The sequence below is a fragment of the Clarias gariepinus genome, chromosome 21 (assembly GCF_024256425.1).
Source record: "Clarias gariepinus isolate MV-2021 ecotype Netherlands chromosome 21, CGAR_prim_01v2, whole genome shotgun sequence".
NCBI classification, from domain to species: Eukaryota; Metazoa; Chordata; class Actinopteri; order Siluriformes; family Clariidae; genus Clarias; species Clarias gariepinus.
The window spans coordinates 28,389,739-28,402,703 of NC_071120.1; the positions used below are offsets into that span (position 1 = coordinate 28,389,739).

At 39.6% G+C, this 12,965-nt stretch overlaps 1 protein-coding gene across 1 annotated transcript in view; it reads right to left on the reverse strand.

Annotated features, from left to right (window-relative positions):
* Positions 1-8,963: 8,963 nt before the first annotated feature.
* The window catches only part of galnt9 (polypeptide N-acetylgalactosaminyltransferase 9), a 70,317-nt gene continuing 66,315 nt past the window's right edge, over positions 8,964-12,965 (reverse strand). Inside the window, exons 10-11 of the mRNA XM_053481647.1 lie at positions 10,249-10,416; positions 8,964-9,798 (exon numbers count right to left, since the gene is read on the reverse strand). Of these exons, the coding sequence (XP_053337622.1) occupies positions 9,652-9,798; positions 10,249-10,416 (315 nt within the window). The 3' untranslated portion in view covers positions 8,964-9,651. The remainder of the gene's footprint in view (positions 9,799-10,248; positions 10,417-12,965) is intronic.

Consider the following 12,965-nt stretch of genomic DNA (forward strand, 5'->3'; position numbering starts at 1 on the left):
CGCCTTAGGAAATGAATCTCAAACGTGTCAAATGCAAGTGTTTAAATCGTAAGGATTATCCTGGACGTCAGATTGTCTCAGAGTTTTTTCAAAAGTTATGATTATTCACCATCAGGACAGCTTCACAGGACAGATATTTTCTATCATCATGCTCCAGGACTGATTCACTGAAACTGGTGAGGCCGACTCATTTCTCCCGCACGAGAACAATCACCACTGTAACACAGCTGTGATAAACAAGCACTCCTGTGACACAGCTGTAGTGAACAATTACTCCTGTAATGAAGCCTTAGTGAACAATGACTCCTGTATCACAGCCGTTAGTGAACAGTGCTGTTTGAACACAGCCGGAGAAAGTTGTGATTGTGTTATGTCGGGTTTTCAGTGCAAGTGGTAAAGTGTGAGTTATTAACCAACAGCTGTCACTCTACTCATTTTTATTGCTCATAAATCAGGTGTGTGTGTGTGTGTGTGTGTGCGTTGATATGCGCCCTGTGTGCATTCAGTTTAAATTAAAATGAGAGCGTAATTACTTTCACACTCAGGAAGCTGAAATTGTTTTATTAACACAAACTGGCGTTAAGATGAAATGGTGATGATTTACTGGCATGGTTGTGGGGCGGGGGGTGGGGGTGGGGGGTTGTTGGATGATGTAGAGGCCTTTATTACAGTTCTTCACTCGTAGGTCCTGAGGGAGTACATAAACAAGTTAGAAAATAATTTCTCATTTCTTAAAAGTACAGTAGAACACATGGGAAGGTTCAAATTACATATAAATACATATACATACACGACATACACATGACATATACATATGTATATGTGTATATATTGGACAAACAAACAAGTTTTTAACAACGCAAATGTAAAACACAATATAAATTGTACAAATAATCTTTAAAGTTTTATGATAATGCGTGAACTTTTTCATAATTCTCTCTGTGTTTTATGTCATAAGTCTATAACACAACCCCCTTGTTGTGATTCTGGATTCCTTCCATAGTCTAGCAATTAAAACCATGTTGTCTTCAGCGTGCGTTCAAAAGCTATTTGATTTTTGCATTTGATTTTTGTAATATCAGTATCCAGAATTGGCATCATATCGCTTCTGGGACAAATTAAACTTGTATGCCGAGGTTCCGCTGTGTTAGTAAACATGTCTGAGACACAAACAACCAATCTTCTCAATTTAAAAACATTTCTGATAAAGGTTCCTCAATTTCTGAAGACGTTTTCAGGGTTTAGGAATAAGTTTGTAGCTCCTTGAACTATTTCTTCAAGTGAACTACCCGAGTTCCTGTACACTCCACTAAATTATGTGTATAATATGTTACATTGTGTTAATTTAAGTTATTATAAATAAGTTCTTAGACCATGTTAATTGAACAGTGTTAACGTTATGAAAGTTAAGCTTGTTAACGTGGTGTACACGACTGCACTGCTGCTTGGTTACTGAATTGTTGTTTCAGATCCTAAACAATAAAAATCCCCAAACCCACATTATTAATCACAACCCTGTAAACTGCATTAGGAGATAAAACCTCCATCGAGCAGCAGGTGTAATCAATGACCTCAGTGCAGCTTGATTTGTTCTACACCTGTGTTTTAAAGATTTATCAATGCCCTACTATTAATCTTCTGCTCAGCCTTTCATTATTTATTACTCTCCTAATAATAAGCTTCCATCAGAACCAGGACTTCACACTGCCATCCTTCTGGCTTCAAAAAAGAACCACGGTTTTACATTTTTGTACCAGAATTAGTAAAATCTTTTAATCTATAAATTTAGATGTTAAGCTTCTGTAACCGAGCTGTTATAGACAACCAATCAACAATGTGGAATTTAGTGCTCCTGTACATGTACATGTGCTGCATCACAGGCTGTACTCGAGACTCACTGCCTCACTACCAGAGTGACGTTTAATTCAGATCCGTTTATCTAAAACAAGTCAACATGCTGATTTGGGTTCGTGCGAATGAGACAGAAGTGAAAACATTAGGGAAGAGAAAGCGCTGTGAAGAGTAAAGTGAAAGACATAATCTCCCCTCAGCACATCAAAGACATGGCGGTGTCATTTCGGATGGCGCTCCGAGACGCAGCCGTTATGGCGACTGTCACATCTCATGATGCAGAAAGAACCTTAACTGATTGGATGACCTTGGCAGAACTAATTTGCATAATTCCCAGTGGCCCTTTTACTGCAGTGACAGCGTGACGTTATCAGTCAGCTAAAGCACAGAAATGTTCTCACACACACACACACAAAGAGCAGAACATAAACAGCAGCATCTGTTTTGTAAATTGCAGAATGAGTGTAATTGTATCAGTAATAGTTTAAAATATTGATGATTAACAGACAAAATGTGAAGTGTGCATAATAGGTACAGTGTAAGAGGTTACAGCACCTAAAGTACTTTTCATGTGTGATGATCAGTGCCTACATTACTGATGTCACGTGTAAGAAACAGCACCTACATTACCGATGTCACGTGTGAAGAACAGCACCTACATCACTGATGTCACGTGTCATGAACAGCACCTGCATTACCGATGTCACGTGTGAAGAACAGCACCTACATCACTGATGTCACATGTGAGGAACAGCACCTGCATTACCGATGTCACGTGTGAAGAACAGCACCTACATCATGGATGTTACGTATCATGAACAACAGCCTACATTACTGATGTTACGTGTGAAGAACAGCACCTACATCACGGATGTCACATGTAAGGAACAGCACCTCCATTACTAATGTCACGCGTGAGAAACAGCAGCTACATTACTGATGTCACGTGTCATGAACAGCACCTACATTACTGATATCATGTGTAAAAAACATGACCTACATTACCGATGACATGTGTGAATAACAGCACCTACATTACCGATGTCACGTGTGAAGAACAGCACCTGCATTACCGATGTCACGTGTGAAGAACAGCACCTACATCATGGATGTTACGTATCATGAACAACAATTCAATTCAATTTAATTTTATTTATATAGCGCTTTTAACAATGGTCATTGTCCCAAAGCAGCTTCACAAGAAAAAATGAAAGATTTTTTTTTTTTTAAGAAAGAAAAGAAAAGAAAATATTTGGAAGTGTGTATGTGTGAGAAAAATGTGTCTAGATAATAATTAAATGAATGAATGATGAATGAAATGTCTCTGATGAGCAAGCCAAGGGTGACGGCGACAGTGGCAAGGAAAAACTCCCTGAGATGGCAATAGGAAGAAACCTTGAGAGGAACCAGACTCAACAGGGAACCCATCCTCATCTGGGTGATAACAGATAGAAATAACATCAAGTGTGTTGTGCAGGTGAAAGTTCAATATATCAGAAGTTGTGTAGATTCAGTTCAGCAGTAGGTGCAGAGGGTCAGATCACTGGAAGCACAGGAGCAGGATGTGTAGCTCCAGCCATCATAAAGCAGAATCTAGCTGGAGCAGGTCCTTCTCAAGATGCCTTAGAAACCTCGCAGGGTTGGCCTTTGTCTACTGAAGCTGGCACAATCTCCAGATGTCTCAGGATGGGTAGAAAAATACAGAAAAGATGGAGAGAATTAGCGTAGTTGCCATTCAGGATAAGTGTAATGGAGTATGAGGTTATGGGTTGAGTTACGCGTATGCCAGATTAAAGAGATGCGTCTTGAGCCTACTTTTGAATTGGGAAACCGTGTCTGCTCCCCGAACAGTGTCTGGAAGGCTATTCCAAAGCTTTGGAGCCAAATATGAAAATGCCCTGCCCCCTTTTGTGGATTTTAAAATTCTGGGAATTACCAGAAGTCCGGAGTTTTGTGATCTTAAGGGACGTGGTGGATTATAGCGTATCAAAAGACTGGTTAGGTATGAGGGAGCTAAACCATTTAAAGCCTTGTATGTAAGTAGTACTATTTTGTAATTAATTCTAAATTGAACAGGTAGCCAGTGCAGGGATGATAATATAGGTGTTATATGATCATATTTTCTGGATCTAGTGAGAACCCTGGCGGCTGCATTTTGGACTAACTGTAGCTTGTTTATTGAGGATGCAGGACAACCACCTAGTAGTGCATTACAATAGTCCAGTCTGGAGGTCATGAATGCATGAACTAGCTTTTCTGCATCAGATACGGATAGGATACTCCTAAGTTTGGCAATATTTCTAAGATGGAAAAAGGCTGTTTTTGTGATATTGGAAATATGATTTTCAAAAGACAAGTTGCTGTCTAATATCACGCCCAGGTCTTTTACTGTTGAGCTAGTAGTAACAGTACATCCTTCTAAACGCAGGCTGAATTGTGAAAGCTGTTGTGTGCTGGTTTTTGGGCCGATGAGCAATATCTCTGTCTTATCTGAATTTAGTAAAAGAAAGTTATTGGTCATCCAATCTTTTATGTCCTGGACACACTCTGTTAATCTAGACAACTTGGGTATTTCATCTGGTTTTGTTGAGATGTATAATTGGGTATCATCAGCATAACAATGGAAACTAATCCCATGCCTTCTAATGATGTTTCCCAGGGGAAGCATGTAAATTGAGAACAGGAGAGGTCCTAAAACTGACCCTTGTGGGACACCATATTTCACTGGCATTACATCAGACGGTACTCCATTTAGATCTACAAAATGGTATCGATCAGACAGGTATGATCTAAACCATTTTAATGCCTGCCCCTGAATACCTATATGATTTTGTAGGCGGTCTATGAGAATATTATGATCTATGGTGTCGAATGCAGCACTTAGATCAAGTAAGATTAATATTGAGATGCAGCCTTGGTCTGAAGCTAAAAACAAGTCGTTTGCAATCTTAACTAGTGCAGTTTCTGTACTATGATGTGGCCTGAAACCTGACTGAAATTCTTCTAGGATGTTGTTTTCCTGCAAGAATGTGCATATTTGAGCTGATACTACTTTTTCTAATATTTTTTATATGAACGGAAGGTTTGAAATCGGTCTATAATTTGTTATTTCATTCGCGTCCAAATTAGATTTTTTAAGAAGCGGCTTAATAACTGCCAGCTTCAAAGGTTTAGGGACGTGACCTAGATATAATGAAGAATTAATAATGTTTAGAATTGGCTCTCCAACTGTAAGCATCACTTCTTTTAAAAATCTGGTTGGTATTGGGTCTAACAGGCACGTTGTTGATTTAGCTGAGGTGATAAGTTTATACAGCTCTTCCTGTCCTATACCTGTAAAGCACTGAAAATCTAAATGTGAAGCTCTTGGCTGAACTAGATCATGAGATGCTATTAGAGGTTGAACCTCTGTTATTTTCTTCCTTATGCTATCGATTTTTTCATTAAAGAAGTCAGCCTACATTACTGATGTTATGTGTGAAGAACAGCACCTACATCACGGATGTCACGTGTCATGAACAGCACCTACATTACTGATATCATGTGTAAAAAACATGACCTACATTACCGATGACATGTGTGAATAACAGCACCTATATTACTGATATCACGTGTGAAGAACAGCACCTACATCACGGATGTTATGAACAGTGCAGTGCCTGCATTACTGATATTACGTGTAAGGAACAGCACCTGAATTACTAATATCACGTGTGAGGAACAGCACCTCCATTACTGATCTCACGTGTGAGGAACAGCACCTACATTACTATCATGTGTGAGGAACAGCACCTCCATTACTGATCTCACGTGTGAGGAACAGCACCTACGTTCCTGGTTCTTTGTGTATGGATCAGCACCTGCGCTCCACCTACACTGGGGGGAAAAACCCTGAAAGTGAAGATCTTAACAGGTTTTAAATGTTCTATCTCTATCTCACCTTTCTCACATGGATAACTAACTATTAAACCAGCGGTCAGATCATTGGTCTAACTAGCTCTCTACAGGGACTCACCATGAGAAAAAGGGTGATGGTCATCCACAGGTCACACCCCTTCGAGGATGTTGAGCGTCCTCTCCTGATTGGACGGTGTTAGCACAGGCTCCTGACTGAGACATAAATCCATAATGGCAACAAACAAAGAAGCAGAGATGTGTGCACTATAGAAGCTCTTCACTTAAATAAACAATACATAAAAAAAAAACAAAAATTCCTCAGCAGCTTGAAAACAACCGCACATTTTAATACACGTCTAATCATTTTACAAGCTCATTCTTTTTAATCTCTCACAATTTCTTTCCAACATTTTTTAAAAAAATGAAATCTTTTTACAAGCTTAAATATTTGTTGTTATTATCCCTTTACAAATTCAAACTTTATTAACAACCTCAAAATATTTTACAAGATCAAACTCCTTTATTGTAATATGATCACAGTCTCAAACCTGTTCATAAGGTCAAAACGTTTCGGTAAAAAAAAAAGTGAGAGGAAGGAAAAAAAAAAAAATTAAAACAGTTAGCGCTTGAATTCTTCCACATTCAGTAAAAGTGTTTTCAGTATTGCAGGGTGGAAGGTGTGAAAGGAGTCTCGTGTCTTTATGAAGCTTTATGAGCTTGCCTTGTGTAAAGGCGAATAGAGTGCAGATGAACGACGAGGGAAATGTTTTGTCCCATAGATCAGCACTTCAAGGCAGTAAAGGAGTGTTTAGTGTACATACTGTATGACTTTATTACATAACTATCACTGTAAAAACCGACATTTCAGCCGGCGCTGTTCACTAAAACACTGCTGTGTGACTTTCCTTCCCTTTCCTTCATCTCTACACGTGAGATTATAATCATGGCTCGTCCGTGACCGAGCTGTGTGACACGTCCACCCTGTCACACTTATTGCAGTCGTGTAGAAACACTAATAGAACCATTGGAGCAAGTCATGACGGAGTGGACGTGTACAACAGAGAATATGATAAGGCAGATCAAAATAAATACGTTTATTTCACATAATTTTGAGTTCACAATAAATAAAAGAGAACATCGACCTCCACGTGTGAAGACGTCTGGAGCATAGTTATGGGGCGTGGACATGCTGGTGATGAGTTTACTTTAACTAGAACATTTAGGACTTTAAGACTGATGCAGTGGATAATAAAATAAAACATTGCTGCTCGTACCATAAATGTAGTTGATCAGGTAAAACACGTCAGCTTCGTAGAGAGCTTCACGTTAAAGCTAGGACGTTAAAGTACAGAAAATTCTTATGATACTGTACATGAGGGATTCACCGATACCGATACTAGTACCAGGTATCAGTCCGGTACTTGTAAATCTCTTCATACTCATAAAACTGTTTAAAGCAGCGGGACGTTTCAGGCTTCATCGATATTTGGACTAGACACGTCACCCCAACCTCCCTCACCAGTTAAATGCGCGCTGTACAGATAAGCAGTTTACTCCACAAGAAGGCGCTCTACAAACTTAAGATACAGTGTCTGTGTTCACGCATTAGCAAAAAATGATGATGTGCTTCAAACGTTGGATGTTCTGTAATGTCCTGTTCCTGCTGTAACCCGGGACAGCGCCAGGTTCTGGTATCGATTGGCAAGTACACAAACGGAAGTGACTTAGAAATGCTTAAAACGCCTAGTTTAGCGCAAAATCACAAACTGACAACACTTGTGACTAACAGGCAGGCTTGGCGCTGTGGCTCGCTGTTGCCACCTATTATCATGATGAGTATTGCAAATCTATATCGCTGCCATGAAAAGAAAAATTCCAATAAATCGTACAGTTATAACTGAAAGTTAATCACTTTTACACCAGCGTCAAATTTAATCAACTGTAGTCCATGTAAGCCTCTGCCTTAGCATGGTGCGGATTGCATAGCCAAGTCACAGTGCTGCAGAGTAAAAATAAGATGAAAAAAACCCCAAAAGAGAATAATATTAATGGCTGCATTGATCACTGCCAAAAAGACTATTTTAAAAAGTTGGTTTGAAGCACAAACCCACCTGTTGTCTGTCTGGCTTTCCTATTTTTATGATACTTTTATCTTTGAACGTGAAAGCAACACCCTCGAACAATTAACGCTTGTACTGCTGCTATATTTTCTTCTAAAAGAAAGGACAAAGTAATTAGTTCTATTTTATTTCAATTGAAGCCATGTGTGCAAACACTGGGTAGCTATGATAATTTTTTTGTTTTATTTGAACGTATTTATCCTGTGATTTGCTTTTTATATATTTTGTCCCCTAGTTTTGTTTGTATTTAAAATTGAATGTTCAATAAAAAGCTATTAACAAAAAAAAAAAAAAAAAAAACATGTTTCAGCTGATCAACTACATTCAGGGTAAGAGATCAAAACACATGAATGAATGAATAAGAAGTGCATGGGACAAACATACACACCTTTTAACCATCATCTAAACCAATGCATAAAATCTCTAACGCCTCAGCTGTAAATATATACTCATAACCCGATGTAAGCGACATTTTGGCTGATGAGTGTTTTAGACTCGTTTGTGTTACAGCATTATTTCTCTTCCTCTTCACATTTAAAAGGACGGAGGTGTAAAAACAAATCTCTGCAGTTTTTCACATATGTGGGTTCAGCTGGTGGTGATAATGAAGCTGTTATTACAGTGACAGACAGAATGTGTGTGTGTGTGCGCATGTTGGAGTGTTTACACATTTATTAACGTATGTGAGAGTTGTAGTGTTAGTGTGTGTTTAGACATGTGTTTTAGCCTCGAACTCCAGGTATCGACTCTCTGGTGTGAATTAAGTTACAGTTCAAAGTCATTCGTATGTAGCGCTAAGATGATGATGTACTGTAGCGTTACCCTGCGTTCATGCTAGCGCACACTGGTATTTAAGGTTGTAGCTAAATGTTGACTGTAGCTGAGCTAATTAACGTGGACCTGATCTTATAGACACACTCCACTTCATACAAATGGCTCTTTCCTATCGTACATTCCTAAACTTTTTTTAAGAGCGAGAGTAGAACTGTCCTGAGCAGTCCTGAGCAGTCTTGATGGTTTTTGTCACTCGACTGGGGCCAAAATTACCTGCGAATTGGCTTCACATTACCCAATTACCTGAATTTTGTGCCAATTTATTTCAGCTATATTTACACACTGCTTTCAACAAAGCTGTAAAGAACAGAGGTTACCAATCATATGGATATTTTTTACTTTCCAACATCATGGCTAATGGTTATAACTTTGACTGTCTGTGTTGATTAAAACATCGCTTGTTGGCTAAATCGCAGCGGCTTTGTCAGACACTAGTGTGAACGCAGGGTTACACTATGTGTAGACCAGTTTGGCGTGTGATGGCGTTCCTTTGTTGTGTGTGTGTGTATGATAGCTGGTTAGCAGGTGTGTTACCCAGCTGGAGTGTTTGTTAGCTGGTGTTTATGTTGAACTGCGAGGTGATCAGCTGATGAGGTCATGAAACAAGATTGGAGGGCAGATGTAGAGGAGAAGTCGAGGTGTTGAGAACAGAGCTCGTCACGTTTAAACGCTGTGTGTAGACGTCTGGAACAGTAGGTACACAGTCTGTGCCGACTGTGCAGGCGAAGGGCGTTCCTTCACCGCTTCCTCTTCAACAGTTCCTAAGTATGATTGTTATTTTACGTCTTTACCGTCTTATCGTAACGGCCTGCTGATAAAAAAAGGCGTCTCAGCCTGTTGAGGGGTTCGGGCTGAGCGCACACACACACACACACACACACACACCGCCGTGACCAGTCAGTCAGTCTGTCATTGAGACCGAGAGGAGGCAGTGTGTCCCTCAGCTCCCTCAGTGTCTGGGGTGTTTAATCCAGTTCCGAATCATCCACTTCTGCCCTGAGCAGCGCTGCATGACCAACCGCAGCCCAAAACTCGCCTCCTTAGACATCTCCACCTCCAGACAGCGGCCACTGTCTCTGTTTATGATCGGACCGTTCTAAAAAAGTTAGGAATATTAACAGTGTTAAAATAATTATCACACTTTTCTTTTTTTTTATCTATTTGTCAGCTTTCTATGTCTGTCTGTCTTTGTGTCTGAATGCAACCCAGCCTGACGTCATGCCTTTCTGCATGTGTCTAAGTTTGTCTGCCTTTATCTCTGTCTTTCTGAGCTTATAAGTGTCTGCATCACAGTCCGCATCTGTCTGTCTGCATTTCTGCATCTCTGTTAGTCGGTCTGTCTGTGTGTCTGTATTTCTACATCTCTGTCAGTCTGCATTTCTGCATCTCTGTCTGTCTGTCTGTCTGTATGACAATCATCAGCTGTTCTGGATATTTAAATCTAATATTACATTTTTGTTCCTCATTATTAAATAAAATTAAATATATTTTAACATGCGTGGTAAAAATTCGGTTGTCTGGTTACAGAGTAAATAATTCACTGTACCTGTGTGAAATCCCAAAGTCTCTGTGAGGATCGTGACACTGTGTCACATTTCTTTAGGCTCGGCGTTCGACCCCGTCCATCGTCGATCAGGCATTTGGTGTCTGGTAGGAACGTGGTGGAGCCCAGGGGTCCTAACTGCAGCAGGCCCTCTGTAGAGTAGCGGGCTAACTGAAAGAGGAAATAAGAGAAAAAAAGCAAATCTATAAACTTCCTGCTGTTCAGAAAAAGTAACTAAAGCAGCACGATTTGATCCGAAGCGATTTCTATTACAAACAACTGAATAAGAACAGAATAGCGTTCCACTGAGAAGCTCGTGAAGCCCCGGCGCTCTGAGCTCTTCGGATTCATTACTGAATTGAATAAACTTTTATTTATCCCTGAGGAGGCAATTAGTGGCTGCACATATTGATTCTCATCATCAGAACAGCAGAAGAGACACAACGTTCATCACAGTAACAACCGTTTAGTGGACGCTCTCATCCTGAGAAGTACTTAAAGAGTCTGAAAAGTTCTAGAAAGCAAAGCACCAGGATCAAACACTTTCTGTAGAATTATCTGGCCAATCAGGTCAGAGGTCAGAGGTCAAGGACAACGGAAATCAGTCAACATCCATGAACGCGCATTTCTGCAGGAGTGAAGCGTTCTAAAATAAACGCACCATGTTGTAATTTGTAAATGTTTTCATGGTGACAAGAACATGTTACACACACACACACACACACACACACACACACACACAGCAAAGCTAGCTGACTTTAATCACTTTATTTGTTAACTACCATTACTTGTGTTTGAACAGCTCAAGGAATCGCCAACATGAGTTAGTCTTCACTATGCTATGCTACACCTGGAATATTCACCCCTTCTACCCACATCTACATCATTTACCCCTCTAGCCCAATCACTATTTACCCCTCTACCCCTCAAGTCTCAAGTTTTCTCAGTTGGCCAAAGAATTTACAGCCTGAAAACTATCTGCATGTTAAAAATCCCCACATGATGCCCCGTGTCACTGACAGTCCTGATGTGTGTGCTTTACAGTGATGAGGAGAAGTTTCATGAACCTCACAAACTTCATACATACAGTGGAACAGGCTGAGTTCGTACCAGTCTAACATTATTTAAACAGTAAAGTGATAGAGGTGAGAGTGGGCCGGGTGGGATTCGTTTGTTTGAAACTCTCTAATTATGTCTCACTGAAGAATCTTGTCACGTCTTCTTTCCTAATACTGATTTTGTTTATGGATTACTCTAGGTTAATGTTGTCTCTAGACTTTGAATAATAATTAAGAAATAAACAACATGCTGAGTATTAATTGAACCACCTGCTAGGCAGATGTATGGCTGCTGGGGAAGACTCTGTTTTTTTTTTTTTTTTTGCCAGGCGTAATTAATTAGCTTAAATGTAAAACATACAATCATTCCGGAATCAGGAGAATCAGTAATTAATAAAAGCAAAATATAAAAAAGTACCAAATAAAAACTGTCCCTTTAATGGTAGTATAACGTGAAAATGAGTGAAGATGCTAGCTAGACTTAAATAACGTCTTTAAAAGATGATAGCTTAAATATTAGCGTCACTCTATAAGCCCTTTTAAACAGTGTGGAAAGAAAATGTTTTACTAGAGACACTATAAGGGGAAAGTGTCATATTTTTGAGGACAACCTTCCTCATTACCCCTTTTTCACCCGGGGATTAATCTGCCTGCTGTAACACTACACTTTCCCTTTGGGATTAATAAAATACTTTGTTCATCCATCTAGCTATCTTAAGTACTTTAAAGTATTTTTGTGTAGGAATAAATGAGAATAGTGTCCTTTAACACTTTATACTCTCATATATTTATAATATACATGATTTTGGTTTTGAATAAAAAGCTGTTTAAAAGAAATTAGCATGACGGCAGGTGATTTTTTTTTACTGTACTACAAAAACAAGTGAACCCAGACAAAGCTGCAGTAACCGCTCTAATTTCCTCCTTTATTCTCTTTCTGTGTTATTGTTCCAGGTTTTCTCACTTTTCTCTCACATGTTTCCACGTCTAATATCCAATAGAGTCCATTACTGTAAAGCCGGCGTGCTGTGCTTAATAATTCAGCTGAAAGACAATATTGCACTTCAGACGCTGGGATCAGGTGTCATTCTGTGGGAAACGTAGCTCATCCTATTGTGCGCTGTAGAGAAAGAAACAATCACTCAGTGCAAATTGACGTAAACGATGAAACAAAAAGCGGCTTTGGGAAAATGATTAGCGCGAAATCCATCTGCTGGTACGTGTGCCGGTTAAAGAGGAACACTGATGGGTCGCACGATCGCTGCGCTTTAGTGATGAGATGTCATTATAACAATGAGACAGGATCAGGTGAGGGAACGCTACGGAGGGGATAAGGCTATCGGCTAATGGTTTATCATGACCTTCACGTAATCCCAGATTATTACACACCCACTTACCGAACCGCCATTAATCCGACACGCAATATCGATTTAAAATGATCTCACTACTGATAACAAACATCAAGGATATAAAACACACAGGGAGGAAAATCGATTCAGTTACATGTCGTGATCCATTTTGATTCGATTCAATTTATCGCCTCACTGACTCTCAGTGATTACTTACTGTTTAAAAATAAAAATAATTAACATCACTAATTAGAAACAAGGATCCCCAGGGCCGAGCCGATATGATATGATCATGATACTTCAGTGCCAATTC